The following is a 16,337-nucleotide window of genomic DNA, read 5'->3' as shown; positions in this document are numbered from 1 at the left end:
CAGGACAAATGCCTAGATTTCAGGGTTTACGAACTTTGTCTGGTTGTAAGTCTACGGAAGAAGAGATAGAAAGGACAAAATGTCAAAAATTAAGACGTGTACAAAGCGAACAAGTATAGAGAATGACAATTTGTATGTATCTCTAAATACAAAATGTTTGTTTTGCATTGTACAGATTTTCATTCTTGAGATATTCATCCTCGAAACAGTTTGTCGCGGGATCGCCATTGCGATTCCCAACAAATTCTACTACCCCACCCCTGTAAAAAGGATTGGAAAAGTACCCGTCCTAATACCGGTAAAAGAGGAGTTCCACCCCCGTGGAGCTGGGCTGTGAGCGAGCAGCAAGGAGGGGGAGGAGGGGACATTCCGGAGGGGTGGTCAATGTTTGCCCTGACCGGGGGCGGAATCATGTCATGAGTGGAGCAAGGGAGGAGAGGGTGGAGAGAGATGAGGAGGAGAGGGAGGCGAACAGTCAGGTGATGGGAGGAAGGAGAGGGAGGAGAGGAAGGACTTGGAACAGTGAAGGGTAGGAGGGGGAGGAGTCTGATAGATATCCTACAGGGAATGGCGCGCTAGTGCAGCGATGGAAGAAGAAAACGAATACGACAAACTCTTGTCAGAGCTAGATGACATCGAAAGCTCTCCCATCCGCCCATGGAAGACAATCAACAACACCCCGAAACATCAGGCTCCTCCCGCTCCCTCCGCTCCCTCCGCTCCCTCCGCTCCTCCCGCTCCTGCCGTCCCTTCCGTCCTGTTGAAGGCGCCTGCACCTCCCAAGAGGGAGGCGAGCTGGGATCAAAGTGACGTAGGCGACGAGATTGAAGATCTCCTCGGCGAGCTCGACCACATCGCCGCCAACAAGGTCCAGCAGGCATGCGCGTCAGCACCCGCGCCTGCCACGAACCTGCCGTTCAGATGCAAGTTGGTGTGTATGGGAGCTGCAGAGGAACAGGGGTTGAGACCGCAGATGGAGGACAAGCATGTCCTCGTGCCTGACTTCTATCCCAAGTCGATCGAAGAGAAGCTCTCAGGAGCGAGAGCTTTCTGTGCTGTTTTTGATGGGCATAGCGGATCGCAGATCTCTGACTACGCAGCTGGAAGGATGCCGGCGCTGCTTGCGCTGGAAGCATGGTATCGCAGCCCTCTCACTCCTGACACCCAGGTGCATCAAGTGACTGCGAGTTTAGAGCTGCTCACGCTAAGAACAGGCAGTGAAGAAGTCTTTGATAAACGCGTTCGAGAAACTAGATTCAGAGATCATGTCGTTAACGATGGAAGGAAGTCTGAGCGGAGGCATGTGAGCCTGTCGCTCCTATGGCTGCTGATTCTTCTTGTTGCAGGTTCGACGGCCAATGTTGCCCTCCTGCTGGGAGACGTTCTTCACGTCGCCAACCTGGGGGATAGTCGAGCAGTTCTTTGCCGCAATGGCTTCGCACAGGTCCAGTGAAGGTCCCGTGGCCTGCTGGGGCTCATCTGAGTATGTCAGGCGCTCTCAGAGGATCACAAGCCCGACCTTCCGTCAGAGAAAGCTCGCATCGAGAGCTTGGATGGCAGAGTATGTTCCTCCAGCCTCGAGCGCCAGCGAAAATTGAACACTCGTAGGTGGAATGGCGAGGATGCTGGAGGGTAATAGGCGGCAGCGGCATCGCAGCATTTCGCGGGTGAATATCTCTCAGCTCCTCATCTTACGACTGGCATGATGCTTCGTTTCAGGCTTGCGGTATCAAGAGCTCTCGGCGATGTCCCGTGGAAGGTCATCAATACTTCTCTCTTCCCCCCTTGTCCCCCCCCGCTGATCTCAGCTCAGGTCCCCGTCTCCTACGTTGAAGGGACTCCAGACGTGACGAGCACGAAGCTGACCGGTATGGAGAGGGAGGGCGAGCGAGCCGATGCAGGACTGATGAGCACGTGAGCGAAGCTGATGACGAGTTCCTCATCATCGGATGCGACGGGGTTGCTATGACGCATCGACATCGTTCGTAAGGGCTAACGTGAACTCGACCAGGTCTGGGATGTTCTCAACAACCAGGAGGCGGTCGACCTTGCGCGTCGTCATGCCCTGCCGGCTGAGGTTCATGGTGTCCTCATCGGGCTAGTCGTATGACGTCCGTTGCAGGATGTGATGGGCGACAAGGTCGCGGCAGGGGAGCGAGCGGCTCGTGCAGCTGCACGAGAGATCGCGTCTACGGTAGGCAGCATGCAGGAGGAGGCGGGTCATGATCAACGAGCAGGCGTTGGAGCGGGGATCCAAAGACAACGTGACAGTAGCAGTGATGATCTTTTTTCAATGCTGACGGCAATCACGGCTTCTAATTGCTCTCCCGTGTCGTTGAGACTCTTCCTCTCACCCCTCAATCTTCCTTGAAGAGATACTCCAAGAGCGACGCCACCACCTCCACGTTCAGACTGTTCCCCAACATGCGATAACCTGCAACCCGTCACGCTCGAGCTTGCGGACCCTCCGTCTCCTCACCCAATCGCGACTTGGGGTAGAGCATCTCTTGCGGGAACTTGAACCTTTCCTCCGGAAATCCCATCAGCCTTGACACCTCAGTCTGCTTGAAACCTCAACAGCTGCTGTCTTGTGCTTGTCACGTTACCTCGGTGAAGTACCGAAGCTTGAGGCCCCGCATAGCGTTGAGATCCTGAATGCTCCATGGATCCTCTACGTCGAAGATACACCTTGACGAGCCAGAGTGAGGCAGGACAATGAAGTTCATTTTCTTCAACCTCCCCTCCTCGTCGTAGAAGTTGGTAGACAGCAACGAGCCGGTTCCCCTGATATACTGCGAGCGAAGTCACGAGGGCACGAAGGAAGGAAGTTACCTTGGAGTATGACTTTGTGAAGCAAGAACATCGACGAGACTCTGGAGTCACGATGTCGAAAACATAGCCCTGCAGCCCGTGCTGAGAGGAGAGGAGCATGGAGTGTTGAAGTTGTAGAGGAGGGAAGGTGATGTGCAGTGAGCAGCTTGGAGAGGGGCACTATGAGAGAAACGAAGAAGAGAAGAGAAGAAATGAAAAGAGGGAGGGGAGGGAGGGAGGGAGGGAGGGAGGGAGGGAGGGAGGGAGGGAGGGAGGGAGGGAGAGAGGGATGGATGGAGGGAGAGCAATAGAAGAGATGAGGCAGCAGTACCTTCCATTTCATGAGATCGTTGTCGGCAACCATGTAAGGGGTTAAATCAACTTGGCTGGACTCGTCAAGATACGCTGCAATTGGCCTGTAGATTAAACTTAACTTGCAGAAAGTTGCTCATGGGAAATCTACTTGCAATGCTGGAACATGCTTGCCCTCGTTCTGTTGAGGTCCACGTAGATCAAGCCGTGTCCTCCCTCCCGATGCTTTGACATCTTATCCTCCTCCTTGTCTTCACCTGCAACCTCCTCGACCTCCTCTGCTGCACAAACTACATCTTCCCGACCAGGGATGTATCGAAGCAACTGTACAAAAGCTTTTCAAAACTCATCAAGAGGTTCCTCCTACCTTCACCTTTCCAATGTCGTCTGGATTCCACGAAGATTTCCCGATACGTCGGGCAAGAGCATAGTACCTGTTAGCGTTTCAACCAGCCAAGGGTCCATTTCCGCTTCACCTTATCCTTTCGTTCGGAATCCCAAACTGTGTCGGGGAGAGCAAAAACTCATGGACCATGAAACCTTTCAGTCTCAACTCAGCTCAACAAACAAACTTGAGGCAAGCACATGCTCTTTCTACCTATGCTTCCCAGCGCTTGAAGCCATCGGTCATGACTGTTGCTGTGCTGGAAGTTGTTGACGTTCTCAAGCAGAATGAAGTTGGGAGGTCTCTGCATGTCTTGCACAACCTGGCAAAGATGAAGAAGAGCGCGAGCGCGAGGATCCTGAGAGCTGGTCAACACCTTCCCACTACTTGAATCCTTACCTGGTCATCTTTCTGCTTGCCCATAGAGGTGTATGGCTGACACGGCGGGCTCATCAGCCAGGTATCGGCATTAAAAGAATCCAGATACGAGGCGTCAAGGTGCTCGATGGATCTTTGTATCGGATTCTCTCCAAAGTTGCTCGAGTAAACCAGATTGCATACGTCGCTGACTTCAAACGCTGCCACAATCTCCACAGATCTCGAAGAAGAGGACGCACGAGACCAGTTTTCAGCTGCATAATGCATGCCTCCGATACCCGAGAAGAACTCAAGGATTGAATGTTTTTTTGTTCCCTCATCAGCCATTTCTCCTCTCCAAAAGTTCCCGTTTCCCTTATCTTGTTTCCTGCAATTGTAGAGTCCCCTGCCTGCTTTCCTGCCTGCCTGCCTGCCTGCCTGCCTGCCTGCCTGCCTGCCTGCCTGCCTACGTGATTGTATCTTCTGTCCAGCTCTTCCTTTTCGTGCGTCTCACTTTCTCTCACGCTCCTCCTCGTCCTCGTCCTCCCCTCACAGCTTCACGTGCGGTACCGTGCTGCATGAAATGCTAGCTAGCAGACCCGGTGTTACCCGAAACCACCAGTGTGTCTCAGGTCACGCCCCGTTGCAGTAGTAAAAATTTCGTTTCCGTCCTCTGCTCCTGGAATGCAGGGGCAGCGGACAAGGTACAGGTCGCGCAGGAAGTTGGCTGCCTGGCGTCGCCCCCCCTCACTATCCCTCCTGTGTCCTGTGACGGACCAATTCATCTTCGGCTTCCTCTGGGAATGATAAGCAGAATCATGCGAATGATCGTCCTCAGCGGCGTCCAGTGCACGGCCGATACGATGTTGCGCAAGTGCGTGCAACACTGACGTAATTTGATGTAGGTTAATCCTGAATATCAGCGTGCAGCCCAAAGCTCAACAACTTCAACGTTCAACAGAGTGTAATGGTGCCTGCAAGAACCAGTGCGGAATGCCAAGGAATGTGGATAGAGGCATACAACGCCAGAGATGGTGCATGTGCGGGTATGGATTGACTGGACATGTTGAGGTTTTTTTCTATTTTGATGTATAGTACAACCATGTCAATCTTAGTCATATGTAAGCATAACGCATGCACATAAAAGGATGGACGTAATATTCAAACACAACACAACGACGGCTCCAAGTCTTAGGCTTGTCCGTCACAGAGGTTGTCCTGTGGTACATCCGGACCACCACCGAGGCTAAATTCGTCGACAGGAGCATTCCCTGTAATAACACATCGCCAGCATGGTCTTGGTGACCCGCTTGCAGATTCCTCGCAAACGGGACAGCGGGGTTTGTTGTCGCTGCATGTTGATTCCTGAGATTTCTTCAAGTCTGTGCTGGACAGGCAATGATCATCATCTTCGATACATCTAGAGCATGGACGTGTATCCTCGCATTTCACTTTCTTTCTTCGGCATGCATCACATGCTCTCTGCACTCTGCGTTTCCCTTTGGTTTTGCTCTCGGGGATATCCGTTCTCGCGTCCGCAAGCGCGATTTCTTCCATGACGTCAACATCGCCCATGAAATTTTGAATATCCATAGAAGAACATTGCATATTCGCAATTTCTTCATCAAGAGAACTATCAGTTTGCTTGCAAGAAACCATAGCAAGTTGATCTTATTGTCAGGAACTTATGAAAGCAGCACAGCTGGTTGACGATAGAAACGTTTCAATTTCTCACGCTTGATCTAATTGCACTCAATTTTCACCAATGAATCCAGGGCAAAGATCATTCGAGAGAAAGACCAGATTTGATGCAAGATAGTTATTGACGATCGGGCAGAAAAGAACGGCAGAGGGGGTTCCAGGTTCTAAGCCAAGGGACTTGACGTTGACGAGCTTCAGGGAGAGCAAGGATAGAGAGTCAGGACGACAGAGGTTGATTGGACGAGAAGATGATGGTATCTGCGAGGGTTGAGAGTTGATAGGAACAGAAAGGAGAACAGAGGTGAAGGTCAGCGGGGAGAGTGAGTGGCTTTGAGGAGGAGGAGGCTGTGAACGGGCTATTGGGTTTATCTTTTATACAGGAAATTCCGCACTGACGGACCAGGGGTGGTGCTTTGCGATGGGTATACAATAAGTGGGGCTGGGTATCTCATAACCGGTCACACAACATAAATAATTCGTATAAAGTTGTAGGTAGGGTGTGTTCAAAATTTGTAAAAATGGGGTAGTCCCAACCTACCCTTGATCCTTAGGGGTGGTGAGGAAAACATTTTAAACTGCGATAAAGATCCCTTCCAGTTCTCTCCACCTCTTGTCTCTTCATATCGAAACGTCAAAAATCGAAAGGGAAATCTTTCAATTTTAAAAACGTTTTCATCTACTGACTTTTTCGAAGCCGGTAAAAAGCTTATATTTTGGTGGGTACTTTCAGCTATTTAAGGTGGGTACTAGCCGGTTGGAAGCAGTCGGTCAAAATAATAATGGATAAGTACCAATTCCCGCTTTTAGACCAGAATAAAGGTAAGCTAATGTCAATTTGTTTCGATGAAATTTCTAGTGAGGTAAACGATTTTCGAATGATCATCGAGCTAATTAATTTTTGAGCATGGCGATTTCCAGCGAAAGCAAGGAACAAAGCTACTATGTATGAAAGACATCAAAAGAAGCTTCAGTGAGTGAGAATGAGCAAAAAACCCTATTGCTGTATGAGAGATAGGCTGAGGAAGGTTATCATGGGTGAAAATGCAGTCTGGAGACACGCTGAACTCTGCAGTAATTGCAGCCACAGCATAGCTCCGGGACAAGGAGTTCAGAAAGTGAAGGAGAGAGCTGCCATGAGTAATGTTCGAGAAGAGATAAAAGAACAGAAGAAAAATAGCGTGCGCGAGGAAGGCAGAAATGATGGAGGAGAAATATTACCAATCGTTGGATCGGAATACCACGCGTACTTACAGCTGCAAACCTCGATCTGACTAAAGGCAAACTTTTTAGGAACGTGTAGGAACGTGATACATCACTGATGCATACCTGGTGATTTGCGAAAAGACAACAAAGAACAAAAATAAATGGAGACATTCGAAAGACATCGAGTTCAACTATGGTCAAACAACATAGATACGATACATGAAAGAAAGACTTGCAATGAAATGCAAGCACAGAAGCTGAATTCGGAATACATCATGTGGGGAGCAACTTATTTTCAAATCGTTTTGAACATTGAAGTGAGAATCAAATAGCTCCAAATTCAATTTTCTTTGAAGTTTTCATGTTGCTAAATCAAGCACTGAACTTCACACCAAGCCACAAGCACGAAGAAAAGGAGGAAGCTCGAGAAATACGTACTGAATTTCATGTTGTGCATACGACAAATTGTTTTGAATTGGAGTGATGTTCCTTTTGTACCCATACGCATGTTTGCGGTTATTGGATAGTTTCTTGTGAGAAGTGTTGATGAAAAGGAGAAACACAACGAATCTGAGATATGCTCCCTTGTGTCATGCCATGTTTGAATGAAGGTAAGTCTCGATCGATTCTAATTCAGTCACAATGGTGGATTCGCCAGGAAAGCTCATTACATGGTATGCATTGAACCCGCAAGAACTCGGAAGGTGTGTGAGCTGGCAACGGGGAGTCAATAATGCAGAGGGGGACGGAATGTCTTTCTGATGACCCCTACTTTGATTATTCAAATCACCGGTATAGTTTGAAACGATGCGTTGCACACATTTCTGTTTCGGTTGCTGACAGTAAAGTATTTATCCAGATCTCGTGTTGGGTTCAGGGTAGGAAGATATGTACTATGACCCGTATTCGATGAGGATTTGTATCCTATATGGACCCGTGTTCGAAGCAGACCTCACCTCGTTTGTTCAGGGCGGTTTATTCGTCGGTTTGGATATTGTTTCATTCTGGTGTTGTCGATGACCGATTTGGGTGAAAGGGAAAGGTATATAACTTAGCCTTCTGAAAGAGAAGTGCACTTAGTATATCCGTGACCCTTGGCCGGTAGGATCTGCATGGATTAACTTGACAACCGACATGGCTTCGGAGCGTTGTCTTACTAAAATTGTTTTATTCTTTTAATTCTGGATTCCGCGAACTCATACAGCACAAACCAGGTGGGCTCTTTTTTTGTCTGTCTCTTCATCCTGAAAGGTCAGTGCCGAATTCTACTTTGGGAAAAAATTGATATGAACTCGTTTCGCCCATCTGCTGACATCTTTTTTGGGTATACTTTTCCTCATTACGATAAAAATCCTTTTCGATATATCCCATCCTTACTACACTTATTACCACACACGATGTTATATCTGGCGCTTGTCCGTTATATTTGAAGATATCCGTTACTCTTTCAGCCGGGCTCGCCCCAGGGTTTGTCTATCGGGTGGGGGCAGGGGTGGGGGTACCTACGAAAAGGCGCCGAGATGTCAGCGCTGCTATCATAGGAGCGGATGGTTTGAGGATCGTTCAGTCAGGAGGAAGATAAGTATAGGAAAGTTCAGTCCACGTGGTGGAATACAAGCATTCTACCTTCAGTTGTGAATTGTTTCTGGTCAGCCGTAAATTGTTTCTGGGTCGCTCTTCGTCACCTTCAATAGGACGCGGCTGTGATGAAGTCGAAAGCAGATATTCGTGTCACATTGTTGGTCGTTGGTTCGCTTGGAGTCTTGTCTGCGCTGATATTGCTGTGCTTGCTCAATCCTCCTACGCAGCCAAAACTCTTGCAAACACAGCACAAGTCGCGAGAAACAATACTGCATGTTTTAACTCCTCATGAGAGGCAACTTTTCCGGCTTATGCAGAGAGCCGAGAATGCTAAAACAGAGCATCAACTAATTTCGCGATTCACCTACTCGAGAAAGCTGTCCCATGAATTGAAAACACGCACAATCAAGACGAGCGCTACTGCTTTCAGAGGGAATATGTTAACAGACAACGAGGCTTCACCGAGTGGAATGACCGGGGAAAGCGAGCAACCAGCTCAGGAGAATGAAACGGCCGAGCAGGATGAACAACATACAGAGGGAAGTGATGGACTTCAGGCAGAAGAATCATCTACAAGGGAGAATGAAGCCGAAGGATCTCCATGTGTAACACCGGAAGATTGTTACCAGCGTTCTTTCGTCGACGATGATAGCTCGCATGCCACAATCCCAACTTACGATGATGATATGCCTGAGATGATCTCTGCAATGCAGCAACAGGACAAGATGATTTTGGACCAAGAAGAACAGAAGGAGAAACGTGCGAAACTAGGCGACAAAGCTCCACCTCTGAAGAAGGTGCAATGTGGCGATGTCTGCTGGAAGAAAAGGGCAGTTTGGTGTTGTCGGGAGGATTGAGGGCTCAACGTGTATCTTTTGATCTATTTAATTGTGAAGCTTGATCTAGTGTATTCTGCTGCACAACTGAAATTAATGAGAAACAACAGAGAAGCGTGCATCTCCAGCTGAATTTCATTCTGTTCCGTCGCACCTCCCTTCCCGCAGGCGTATGTCAAATATCTAGTAGGGGCATCCTGGAAGTGATGGATTGAGCTGACAGCTGATCCTGAGGCGCTCTGCCTCGGCCTCTTTGCGCTGTGCAGCCTCAGCCGCCTCCTGGTCATGAACCCACCTCATGTAGTCTTCACTCTCCTGGCGGTTGCGCTCCAAGCTGCTCACATACCTCAGAGATCATACACCACATGTCTCAGGACATTACGCGTCACGAGCGTCAGAAGCTCCCTTGGCATAGATGAGATCCCCGTCCTTGGTCGGATCGCTAGGCCACGTAGGAGGACGAATGTTCGGATAGTACGGGCATCCTGTTCACAACGTAAGACAGATCTGGTGCAACGGGACAAGTACAACCAGCCAAAGAGGGATCTCTGTTGCAGGCATCAATCATCCTCTCAGCTACTGCCATCTGATGCAAGAGAGCGTCATCCTGTAATCATTGACATGGTGTGGACATGACACCTCTCTCTCAAAGCGCTCAACATCCTGTTGGTATCTGTCGTACATGACCTGTTCATGGTAGGTAAATATTAAATCATGTCTAAGTTTTGAAAGATCAACCTCGTCCTTTTCAGCATTCCTCATGTAGTTAAGGTTGTCACGGGCATTTTGAGCGTACACAGCGTACACGAGAGGACCAGCTGATGACCAATGTCAGATTGATGAGAGGAGTTGGTGACAAAGTTCACCAGCAGCGGGGTCAACGGTATCGAAACCACGCTATGCATACATGATCAGCCATGTAGAAAAATCCCTAACGTTCGCTCACCGACGGCTTGGGGTAGTACGGGCATCCAGGCAAGGAAGGGTTGCGGTTGCAAGCATCAAACATGCGAGCATCGGTTTCTTCATCCTAAACCAACATCACAAACACATGATCGTCCAATGCAATTTCACCCTCTGTCGCTGGCGGTCGAGCATCCTTTGACGTTCCATCATTCGCTGACGAGATAATCAGAGTTCGAAACATAAGTCGTCGCATTCACCTCTTTGTTGGCTTCATCCATCGATCTCTGTAGATTGTCTCTTGCCACTTCACCTTCAATAGCGTAGATCAAGGATCCAGCCTGTTTCCATAGAGGTGAGCGCATGTAAGGACATGGAAGAGGGTATACCTCGCGCGGATCGACACCAGAGGAAGCCAGCTTTGACTTCTGCAGAAGAGAAGTTCTCTTCACTCCAGACAAAACCTGTAGCAGGAAGAACGCGGAATGAGATGGCTGGTCTTTCACAGCACTCCTCGCTAGTTCTATTCCTCCTGCCTTTGCCCTACTTCATTTCTTCGTAGTATGGCCTACAGACCCGGAACAAACACACTGGTAAAAGTCTATCAGCGTCCTCAATTCTTTTCCTGGATCTATCTTCCGCGAATCAAAAGTCTTCCACTGTGAAACTATCTCACACATCAGTACGTAGACAGCATTCCTTTTTCATGTAAGTCCGATACTTTCAATTCGCACTGTCTCCATCGTCAAATTCTGTTCTGTTCAGTCAAACCCTCCTTTACTTCTGGGAATGACTTCTAAGCATGATCCTGATCATCAGGTATCATAATATCATCTTCTGAACTTACCATCATCGCCATCATCATCGCCGCAGCGGCTGCTCCGCTCATCAACCAAACACTTTTCTGTGCCATCGTGAAGAGCCGCTGGTCGACTTCAGCCCACCGCCACATTTACCATTGAAACAGAGGGTGGGGGTATTTTTCACAAACACCGGTCCTTTTGTTGTATGGCTGAATGGCTTATGCACAGGTGGGGTACTTGAATCGAATCTTTAGGGGTAGTGAACTCCGAATGTGAGAGGTAGGGTAGGGTTGTGATGTGACCAGAGATGATGGGGGACCAAGTGACAGATTGTGAAGGAATTTGAAGGTGGGGTAGGTATTGCAAGAATGGTGGGGTAGGGTGGTGAATTTTTGCGGATTGGTGGGTACTTTTTGAAGTAAATACCAGGGTCATGTGAATGATGTATAGGGGTACGTTTGGGGGTAAAGGGGTGGCATCAGGGGGGCCGGTTCTCGTGGTTGTTGCATCCCGCGGAGATGCGAGACAAGGAGTGGCGATGCGAAGATATGAACATGAGCGAGGAGAGACGAGGAGATGTGCGGAGAAGGAAAAGATCACGAGCAAGAAGCAATGTTAAGGCGCCAAGAGAAGGAAGATATGAGGGTCAGAGAAGAAAGCGGAGAAGATCAGAGGAAGGAAGGGAAACAAGGGAAGAAGCAAGGATATGAGGAGAAAGGAGATGTTAAGGTCATATGGTCATGGTGAAATGCCAAGGGACCTTCGGGCAAGAAGAAAGTAATGAAGAGCATAAAGAATCAGGAAATAGATCAGAAGATCATGACGATGAATTGCAACATAGTTTTCTTTGTCTGGTTCACCTTGATCGATCCAACAACGTTACGCACTTCTACCACTGAACATGATTGCATGCAGGAAGGGATCGAGGGCTGAGAGGCGCTGTGCCTTTGTGTTGCTGCAGCAGCCATGTTTCGTCAAAAGGTTTTTGGCCAGAGGCAATCGGCTGGTTGTCAGAGAATTGCAGTCAGATGTACATTTCTCTTCGTCTCAGAGCGGGGAATGCAGTCGGCAAGCGGAATGCGAAGTCTCAGCGTCCTATCGTCCAGAGTGCTCAACTGGTCTCTCGGCAATAGAAGTTTCTCTGTCTCAGCGGAAAAACCTCCGTTCGACAAGATCCTGATTGCGAACAGAGGTGAAATAGCATGCAGAGTTGCCAAGACTGCGAGACGGATGGGAATCAAAACGGTTGCGATCTACTCGGAAGCAGATGCAAGGGCTGTGCATGTGAAGGCTTGTGATGAAGCAGTCTGTGTTGGACCTGCCGCATCTTCGCAGTCTTATCTGAACATAGATGCCATCGTTGAAGCCATGAAGTTGACAGGCGCACAGGCTGTACACCCTGGTTACGGTTTTTTGTCTGAGAATGCAGGCTTTGCTGAGAGGCTGGAGAAGGAGGGACTGGTTTTCATAGGCCCGGGTCCCTTCTCTATTCGGTCCATGGGAGACAAGATCGAGTCCAAGAAGCTGGCGATTCAGGCGGGGGTCAACACGATTCCTGGTCAACTTGGCCTCATCTTGACAGAAAGCGACGCAGTGCGAGTTTCGAAAGCGATCGGTTATCCCGTGATGATCAAAGCTTCTGCTGGGGGGGGAGGAAAGGGCATGCGTATTGCGCATAATGACGCAGAGGCGGCCGAAGGTTTCCGCCTGTCAAAAGCTGAGGCTTCAGCTTCCTTCGGTGATGACAGGATCTTCATAGAGAAGTTTGTTCAACAACCACGACACATTGAGATTCAGATCATCGCAGATAAGCATGGGAATGTCCTCTACTTGCCGGAGCGAGAGTGCTCGATTCAGAGGCGAAACCAGAAAGTCATTGAAGAGGCGCCAAGTCCCTTCCTGGATGAGCAAACTTGGCGTGCGATGGGAGAACAAGCAGTTTCGCTAGCTAAAGCCGTTCATTATCACTCAGCTGGAACGGTGGAGATGATGGTGGATGGGGATCGCAACTTCTATTTCCTTGAGATGAACACAAGATTGCAGGTCCTTTGCTTTACTGTGTATCCATGGGTTTCTGATGTTTGTGTTTCAGGTCGAACATCCAGTGACAGAATTAGTGACAGGGTTCGACCTGGTTGAAATGATGATTCGCGTAGCAGCAGGAGAGAAACTCAAGATACATCAAGATGAGATCAGACCTAAGGTTACTCTCGTCCTCCTTCACTGTTCGTACTCCTCGCGTTAGAATGATTCTGAATTTCAGGGATGGGCCATGGAATCAAGAATTTATGCTGAAGATTCCCTGAGGAACTTCCTCCCATCGGTGACCTGCTCAGTCTCAGACATTTCATGGCTGATGGTGTGATGATGTCAGGTCGGAGTACTCCATCGATACATCCCTCCTGAGGAGTACGAAGACGAGACCGGCGTTGTTCGCATTGATGCAGGCGTCGAGGAAGGGAGTGAGATTAGGTAAGAGGCAGTGGATAATCTGGATGATTGACAACTAAGCAAACTTGTTTCCAGCATTCATTACGACCCAATGATAGGAAAACTTGTCACGCACGCTCCAACTCGGATTGAAGCGATCAACAAGATGAAGACGGCACTGGACGCCTTCGTCGTCAAAGGAGTTCGTTGCAACATCAACTTTGTGAGAGATGTGATGGATAATCCTCGATTCATGGTACTTGGTGAAAGCAAATACTTTTCTCTGACGCATCTTTCCTTGAACTATAGTCGGGCGATCTCACAACTCACTTTATTGCTCAAGAATATCCTCCCCCTGGTTTCCGAGGGTGAGTTTGCCTGCCCGGTAATCCTCGAAAGAATTTACTGACAACCTATGTTGTCAGGCATGTGTTGACGGAGCTGGAAGGAAACGAACTGAGCGCCATCGCTGCGATGCTTCACATGCAGCACAAGCAGCAGGCGAGTGCTCCCGTCTATAGGCGTTCAGAGTATGACGCTCATGCAGGCCAAGATCTTCCTTCAGCCAGAGGGAAGCCACGTTGGAGGAAGACAGACGGTTGGACGAGCTGCTCTTGTCAGCGTGATGTCGCCCGACCACATCATCGGCGAGCAGGTAAACGTGACATCCTGACGGCATCGTGCTGAAAAGAAACGTCCAGGAACTGGTTGTGACGATCGAGGGGACTGTGGGAGAAGTCGTGAAGAAACGACTGCACATTGCGGCCAGGCGTCCCAAGCTTGGAGACGTCATCTCCACTGAATTCGTGATCACCATCCAAGACCGTGTCCCAAGAGTCCTCACAGCTGATCTCCCCAGCAACTCGGGGTTGTACCTGGCCAAGTAAGTAGTGATCTTTGATGGTTGAGGAGGAGAAGTAATCCAGAGATTGGCAGATGCACTGAGACAGGGATGGTAAGGATCGTGCAGGCTTTTGAGAAGACAAACTCGGGGTAGCTTCTTTGAGCCCTCTGTCCATGTGAGCTGACTGGTGGGTTAGTTATATCCTCTCCATGTCCGGGAGCCCATACAAGATCACCATTCGCTCGGAGAGGCTCGAAGAACTGTCCAAGTACATGCCAGTCAAGGTGGAAGTCGATCATTCTTCACATCTCTGCACGCCGATGCCCGGCAAGCTCCACTCCATCGCCGTCAAAGGTCGACTACCTTAAGTGACTCCCTCAACTGATTCGTCTGCACAGAGGGCGAAAGTGTGATAGCCGGGCAGGAGATCTGTGTCGTCGAAGCGATGAAGATGCAGAACGTCTTGCGGGCGCCCAAGGACTCGACGGTCAAGAAGATTCATGCGAAAGTCGGACAGAACCTGGCGCTGGATGAGTGCATCATGGAGTTCGAGTAGATGCTGGGGAACGGCGCTCGCATGGAAGAATGAGAGTAGCAGCTGATTCTACTTCATGTTGGACCCCTCGGATGCTTTTCCTGCCCTCCTTCTTGGCCTGAGACATGCAGCGGATACGAATAAAGAAAAACTTCGACTCATCTACAGTTGTAGGTTGAAGGGGTAGGAGAGACCTATAAGGAACAAGTGATAACATGAAGGCATGTGTGAGGCCTGGACATCTGCTTTCTCAACAGAAAGCATGCTACTCCCAGCAATGTTCTCAGTCAGTCAGATACTGTTGCTGCTATGTTGTTCTTATTTGAATACACGCTTTTTGACGCTTGTGATGTTTTACACGCCGGTTTGAATTTCCTTCCGAAGGTTAATGGCCCTCATCCATTCGCCAGACTACCCACCCAGGACTACCCATCTGGAAGTATACCCCTACCATCATGAGATGACCCTCAGAATTTTGATTGTCACCGGCTAAATTTACCAAGTCTTTAACTAAAGATGACCAGGTACTTATGTAACCCTACCTCCTATATTTCACTCATGTAAGTTGACCACCCTTCACCAGATACCCCTACCCCAGTTTTCCTCGTTCTGTTCCCGCCACGCGCCCTTCATGGTGTGATTAGGCGAGAACAGTCGGCCATGCACAAGGAGCTGTTTCGCTTTCCCTCTTGCGTCATGCTCATCTAAAGCCTCTTATCCCGTCTCTCTCGCTCCTGCTTTCCTGCTAGACCCTCGGAGAGTCGGCGCGCAGCGATGCTATGAAGTGAAGGCAAAGCGATACCATGAAACGACAGAGCAAGACCAAAGGTAAGACATTTTCAGCCTGCGAATGCTTCCTTCTGACGTTGTTCTTTCTTGGCATCTTAGAGAGGCTGTCCCTCACTCAGACGAGGGGCAAGAAGTTGAAGACTGAACCAGACAGCACTCAAACCTCTATCAACAAGTTCTTCACTGTGAGCACCAAGATAGAACCTAAGAATGCTCCCATGTCGCAGGGAGGAGACAGGCAGGGTCTGCTACAACCTGATTCCGATTCTCAGCATGCACCACCTGACAGTATCGACACGAAGCAGACGGTTGACGTCAAGATGTCGCTGGAAGTGGAGAGTCACCATCCACAAGAGGAGGCAGCAAGGGCATCGACATCGGAGGCGAGGAGGTCTGAGGATGAGAAGCTGGCAGAAGTTGGTCGAGCAGAGAGTGACATGGAGGGTAGAGGGAGAGAGGACGAGGTCAAGAAGCGTGAACGCAAGGAAAAGGGAAAGGTAGATCAAGACCCTGTCGGAGAGAAGGAAAATCTGGTATGGCCCAATGAGACGCCGGGGCTGTGCTCCGACGAGTCAACGGCCTTCGCGACTCCAATGAAGTTTTCGAACCATGTCTCCTTCGGGGTTGGAGAGGAGAACGAAGAACCTTCCCCTTCCCAGGACATCTTCGACCTGCTCGAGCAAGAGGAGGCCGACGAAGTCTTCGAGAACGAGGAGAGCAGTTCAGCCCAGAGCACCCGGAGGAAACAGAACTCGCTGATCAAGTCGTCGGCAGCTCGCAGATCCTCCTTTGCCGCTCCAGTCCCCTTGACGTTCCACAAGTCGCAGGAGAAGTCTCAGAGCCGCGT

The 16,337-nt window shown here is 49.5% G+C and overlaps 6 protein-coding genes across 6 annotated transcripts; 3 read left to right on the top strand and 3 right to left on the bottom strand.

Annotated features, from left to right (window-relative positions):
* Positions 1-586: 586 nt before the first annotated feature.
* GUITHDRAFT_69206 (hypothetical protein) lies at positions 587-2,300 on the top strand (the record flags this gene model as incomplete). The annotated part of the gene is made up of 8 exons (XM_005834733.1): positions 587-1,444; positions 1,493-1,561; positions 1,609-1,667; positions 1,720-1,759; positions 1,814-1,868; positions 1,925-1,959; positions 2,012-2,057; positions 2,203-2,300. 8 exons carry the CDS (start codon positions 587-589, stop codon positions 2,298-2,300), a joined length of 1,260 nt encoding a protein of 419 aa, XP_005834790.1.
* Positions 2,301-2,357: 57 nt separating this feature from the next.
* GUITHDRAFT_137189 (hypothetical protein) lies at positions 2,358-4,213 on the bottom strand (the record flags this gene model as incomplete). Its single annotated transcript, XM_005834732.1, has 10 exons — positions 2,358-2,434; positions 2,480-2,561; positions 2,607-2,792; positions 2,833-2,913; positions 3,143-3,216; positions 3,381-3,447; positions 3,497-3,557; positions 3,600-3,663; positions 3,722-3,866; positions 3,908-4,213. 10 exons carry the CDS (start codon positions 4,211-4,213, stop codon positions 2,358-2,360), a joined length of 1,143 nt encoding a protein of 380 aa, XP_005834789.1.
* A 738-nt stretch (positions 4,214-4,951) lies between these two features.
* Positions 4,952-5,956, bottom strand: GUITHDRAFT_151973 (hypothetical protein). Its single transcript, XM_005834731.1, has one exon. It carries the CDS (start codon positions 5,456-5,458, stop codon positions 5,057-5,059), a length of 402 nt encoding a protein of 133 aa, XP_005834788.1. The 5' UTR covers positions 5,459-5,956; the 3' UTR covers positions 4,952-5,056.
* On the top strand, positions 5,920-7,468 carry GUITHDRAFT_151972 (hypothetical protein). Its single transcript, XM_005834730.1, has one exon. The coding sequence runs from the start codon at positions 6,547-6,549 to the stop codon at positions 6,835-6,837; it is 291 nt and encodes a 96-aa protein (XP_005834787.1). The 5' UTR covers positions 5,920-6,546; the 3' UTR covers positions 6,838-7,468.
* Positions 7,469-9,205: 1,737 nt separating this feature from the next.
* Positions 9,206-11,016, bottom strand: GUITHDRAFT_151970 (hypothetical protein). Its single transcript, XM_005834729.1, has 11 exons — positions 10,937-11,016; positions 10,479-10,553; positions 10,350-10,430; positions 10,261-10,305; positions 10,133-10,216; positions 10,053-10,083; positions 9,925-10,004; positions 9,826-9,873; positions 9,718-9,772; positions 9,569-9,671; positions 9,206-9,520 (listed from the first exon to the last, which is right to left on the bottom strand). Exons 1-11 carry the CDS (start codon positions 11,000-11,002, stop codon positions 9,370-9,372), a joined length of 819 nt encoding a protein of 272 aa, XP_005834786.1. The 5' UTR covers positions 11,003-11,016; the 3' UTR covers positions 9,206-9,369.
* Positions 11,017-11,951: 935 nt separating this feature from the next.
* On the top strand, positions 11,952-14,722 carry GUITHDRAFT_106359 (hypothetical protein; the record flags this gene model as incomplete). The annotated part of the gene is made up of 12 exons (XM_005834728.1): positions 11,952-12,935; positions 12,985-13,095; positions 13,156-13,215; positions 13,267-13,364; positions 13,419-13,578; positions 13,632-13,690; positions 13,748-13,852; positions 13,944-13,977; positions 14,024-14,205; positions 14,259-14,315; positions 14,363-14,520; positions 14,565-14,722. 12 exons carry the CDS (start codon positions 11,952-11,954, stop codon positions 14,720-14,722), a joined length of 2,166 nt encoding a protein of 721 aa, XP_005834785.1.
* Positions 14,723-16,337: the final 1,615 nt, after the last annotated feature.

The sequence above is a fragment of the Guillardia theta genome, assembly GCF_000315625.1.
Source record: "Guillardia theta CCMP2712 unplaced genomic scaffold GUITHscaffold_24, whole genome shotgun sequence".
Taxonomy (NCBI): Eukaryota; class Cryptophyceae; order Pyrenomonadales; family Geminigeraceae; genus Guillardia; species Guillardia theta.
Note: the sequence above shows the minus strand (reverse complement) of the source record. Positions and strands in the feature narration are given on the sequence as shown.

Excerpts from the sequence above, each read along its gene's own strand:
- GUITHDRAFT_151973 (XM_005834731.1), bottom strand. The coding sequence starts at position 5,458 with ATGGATATTCAAAATTTCATGGGCGATGTTGACGTCATGGAAGAAATC.
- GUITHDRAFT_151972 (XM_005834730.1), top strand. The coding sequence starts at position 6,547 with ATGAGCAAAAAACCCTATTGCTGTATGAGAGATAGGCTGAGGAAGGTT.
- GUITHDRAFT_151970 (XM_005834729.1), bottom strand. The coding sequence starts at position 11,002 with ATGGCACAGAAAAGTGTTTGGTTGATGAGCGGAGCAGCCGCTGCGGCG. Across the intron at positions 10,431-10,478 it reads CTGGTGTCGATCCGCGCGAG|GCTGGATCCTTGATCTACGC; the intron begins GTATACCCTCTT and ends CTATGGAAACAG. Across the intron at positions 9,521-9,568 it reads GCTTCTGACGCTCGTGACGC|CTTGGAGCGCAACCGCCAGG; the intron begins GTAATGTCCTGA and ends GTATGTGAGCAG.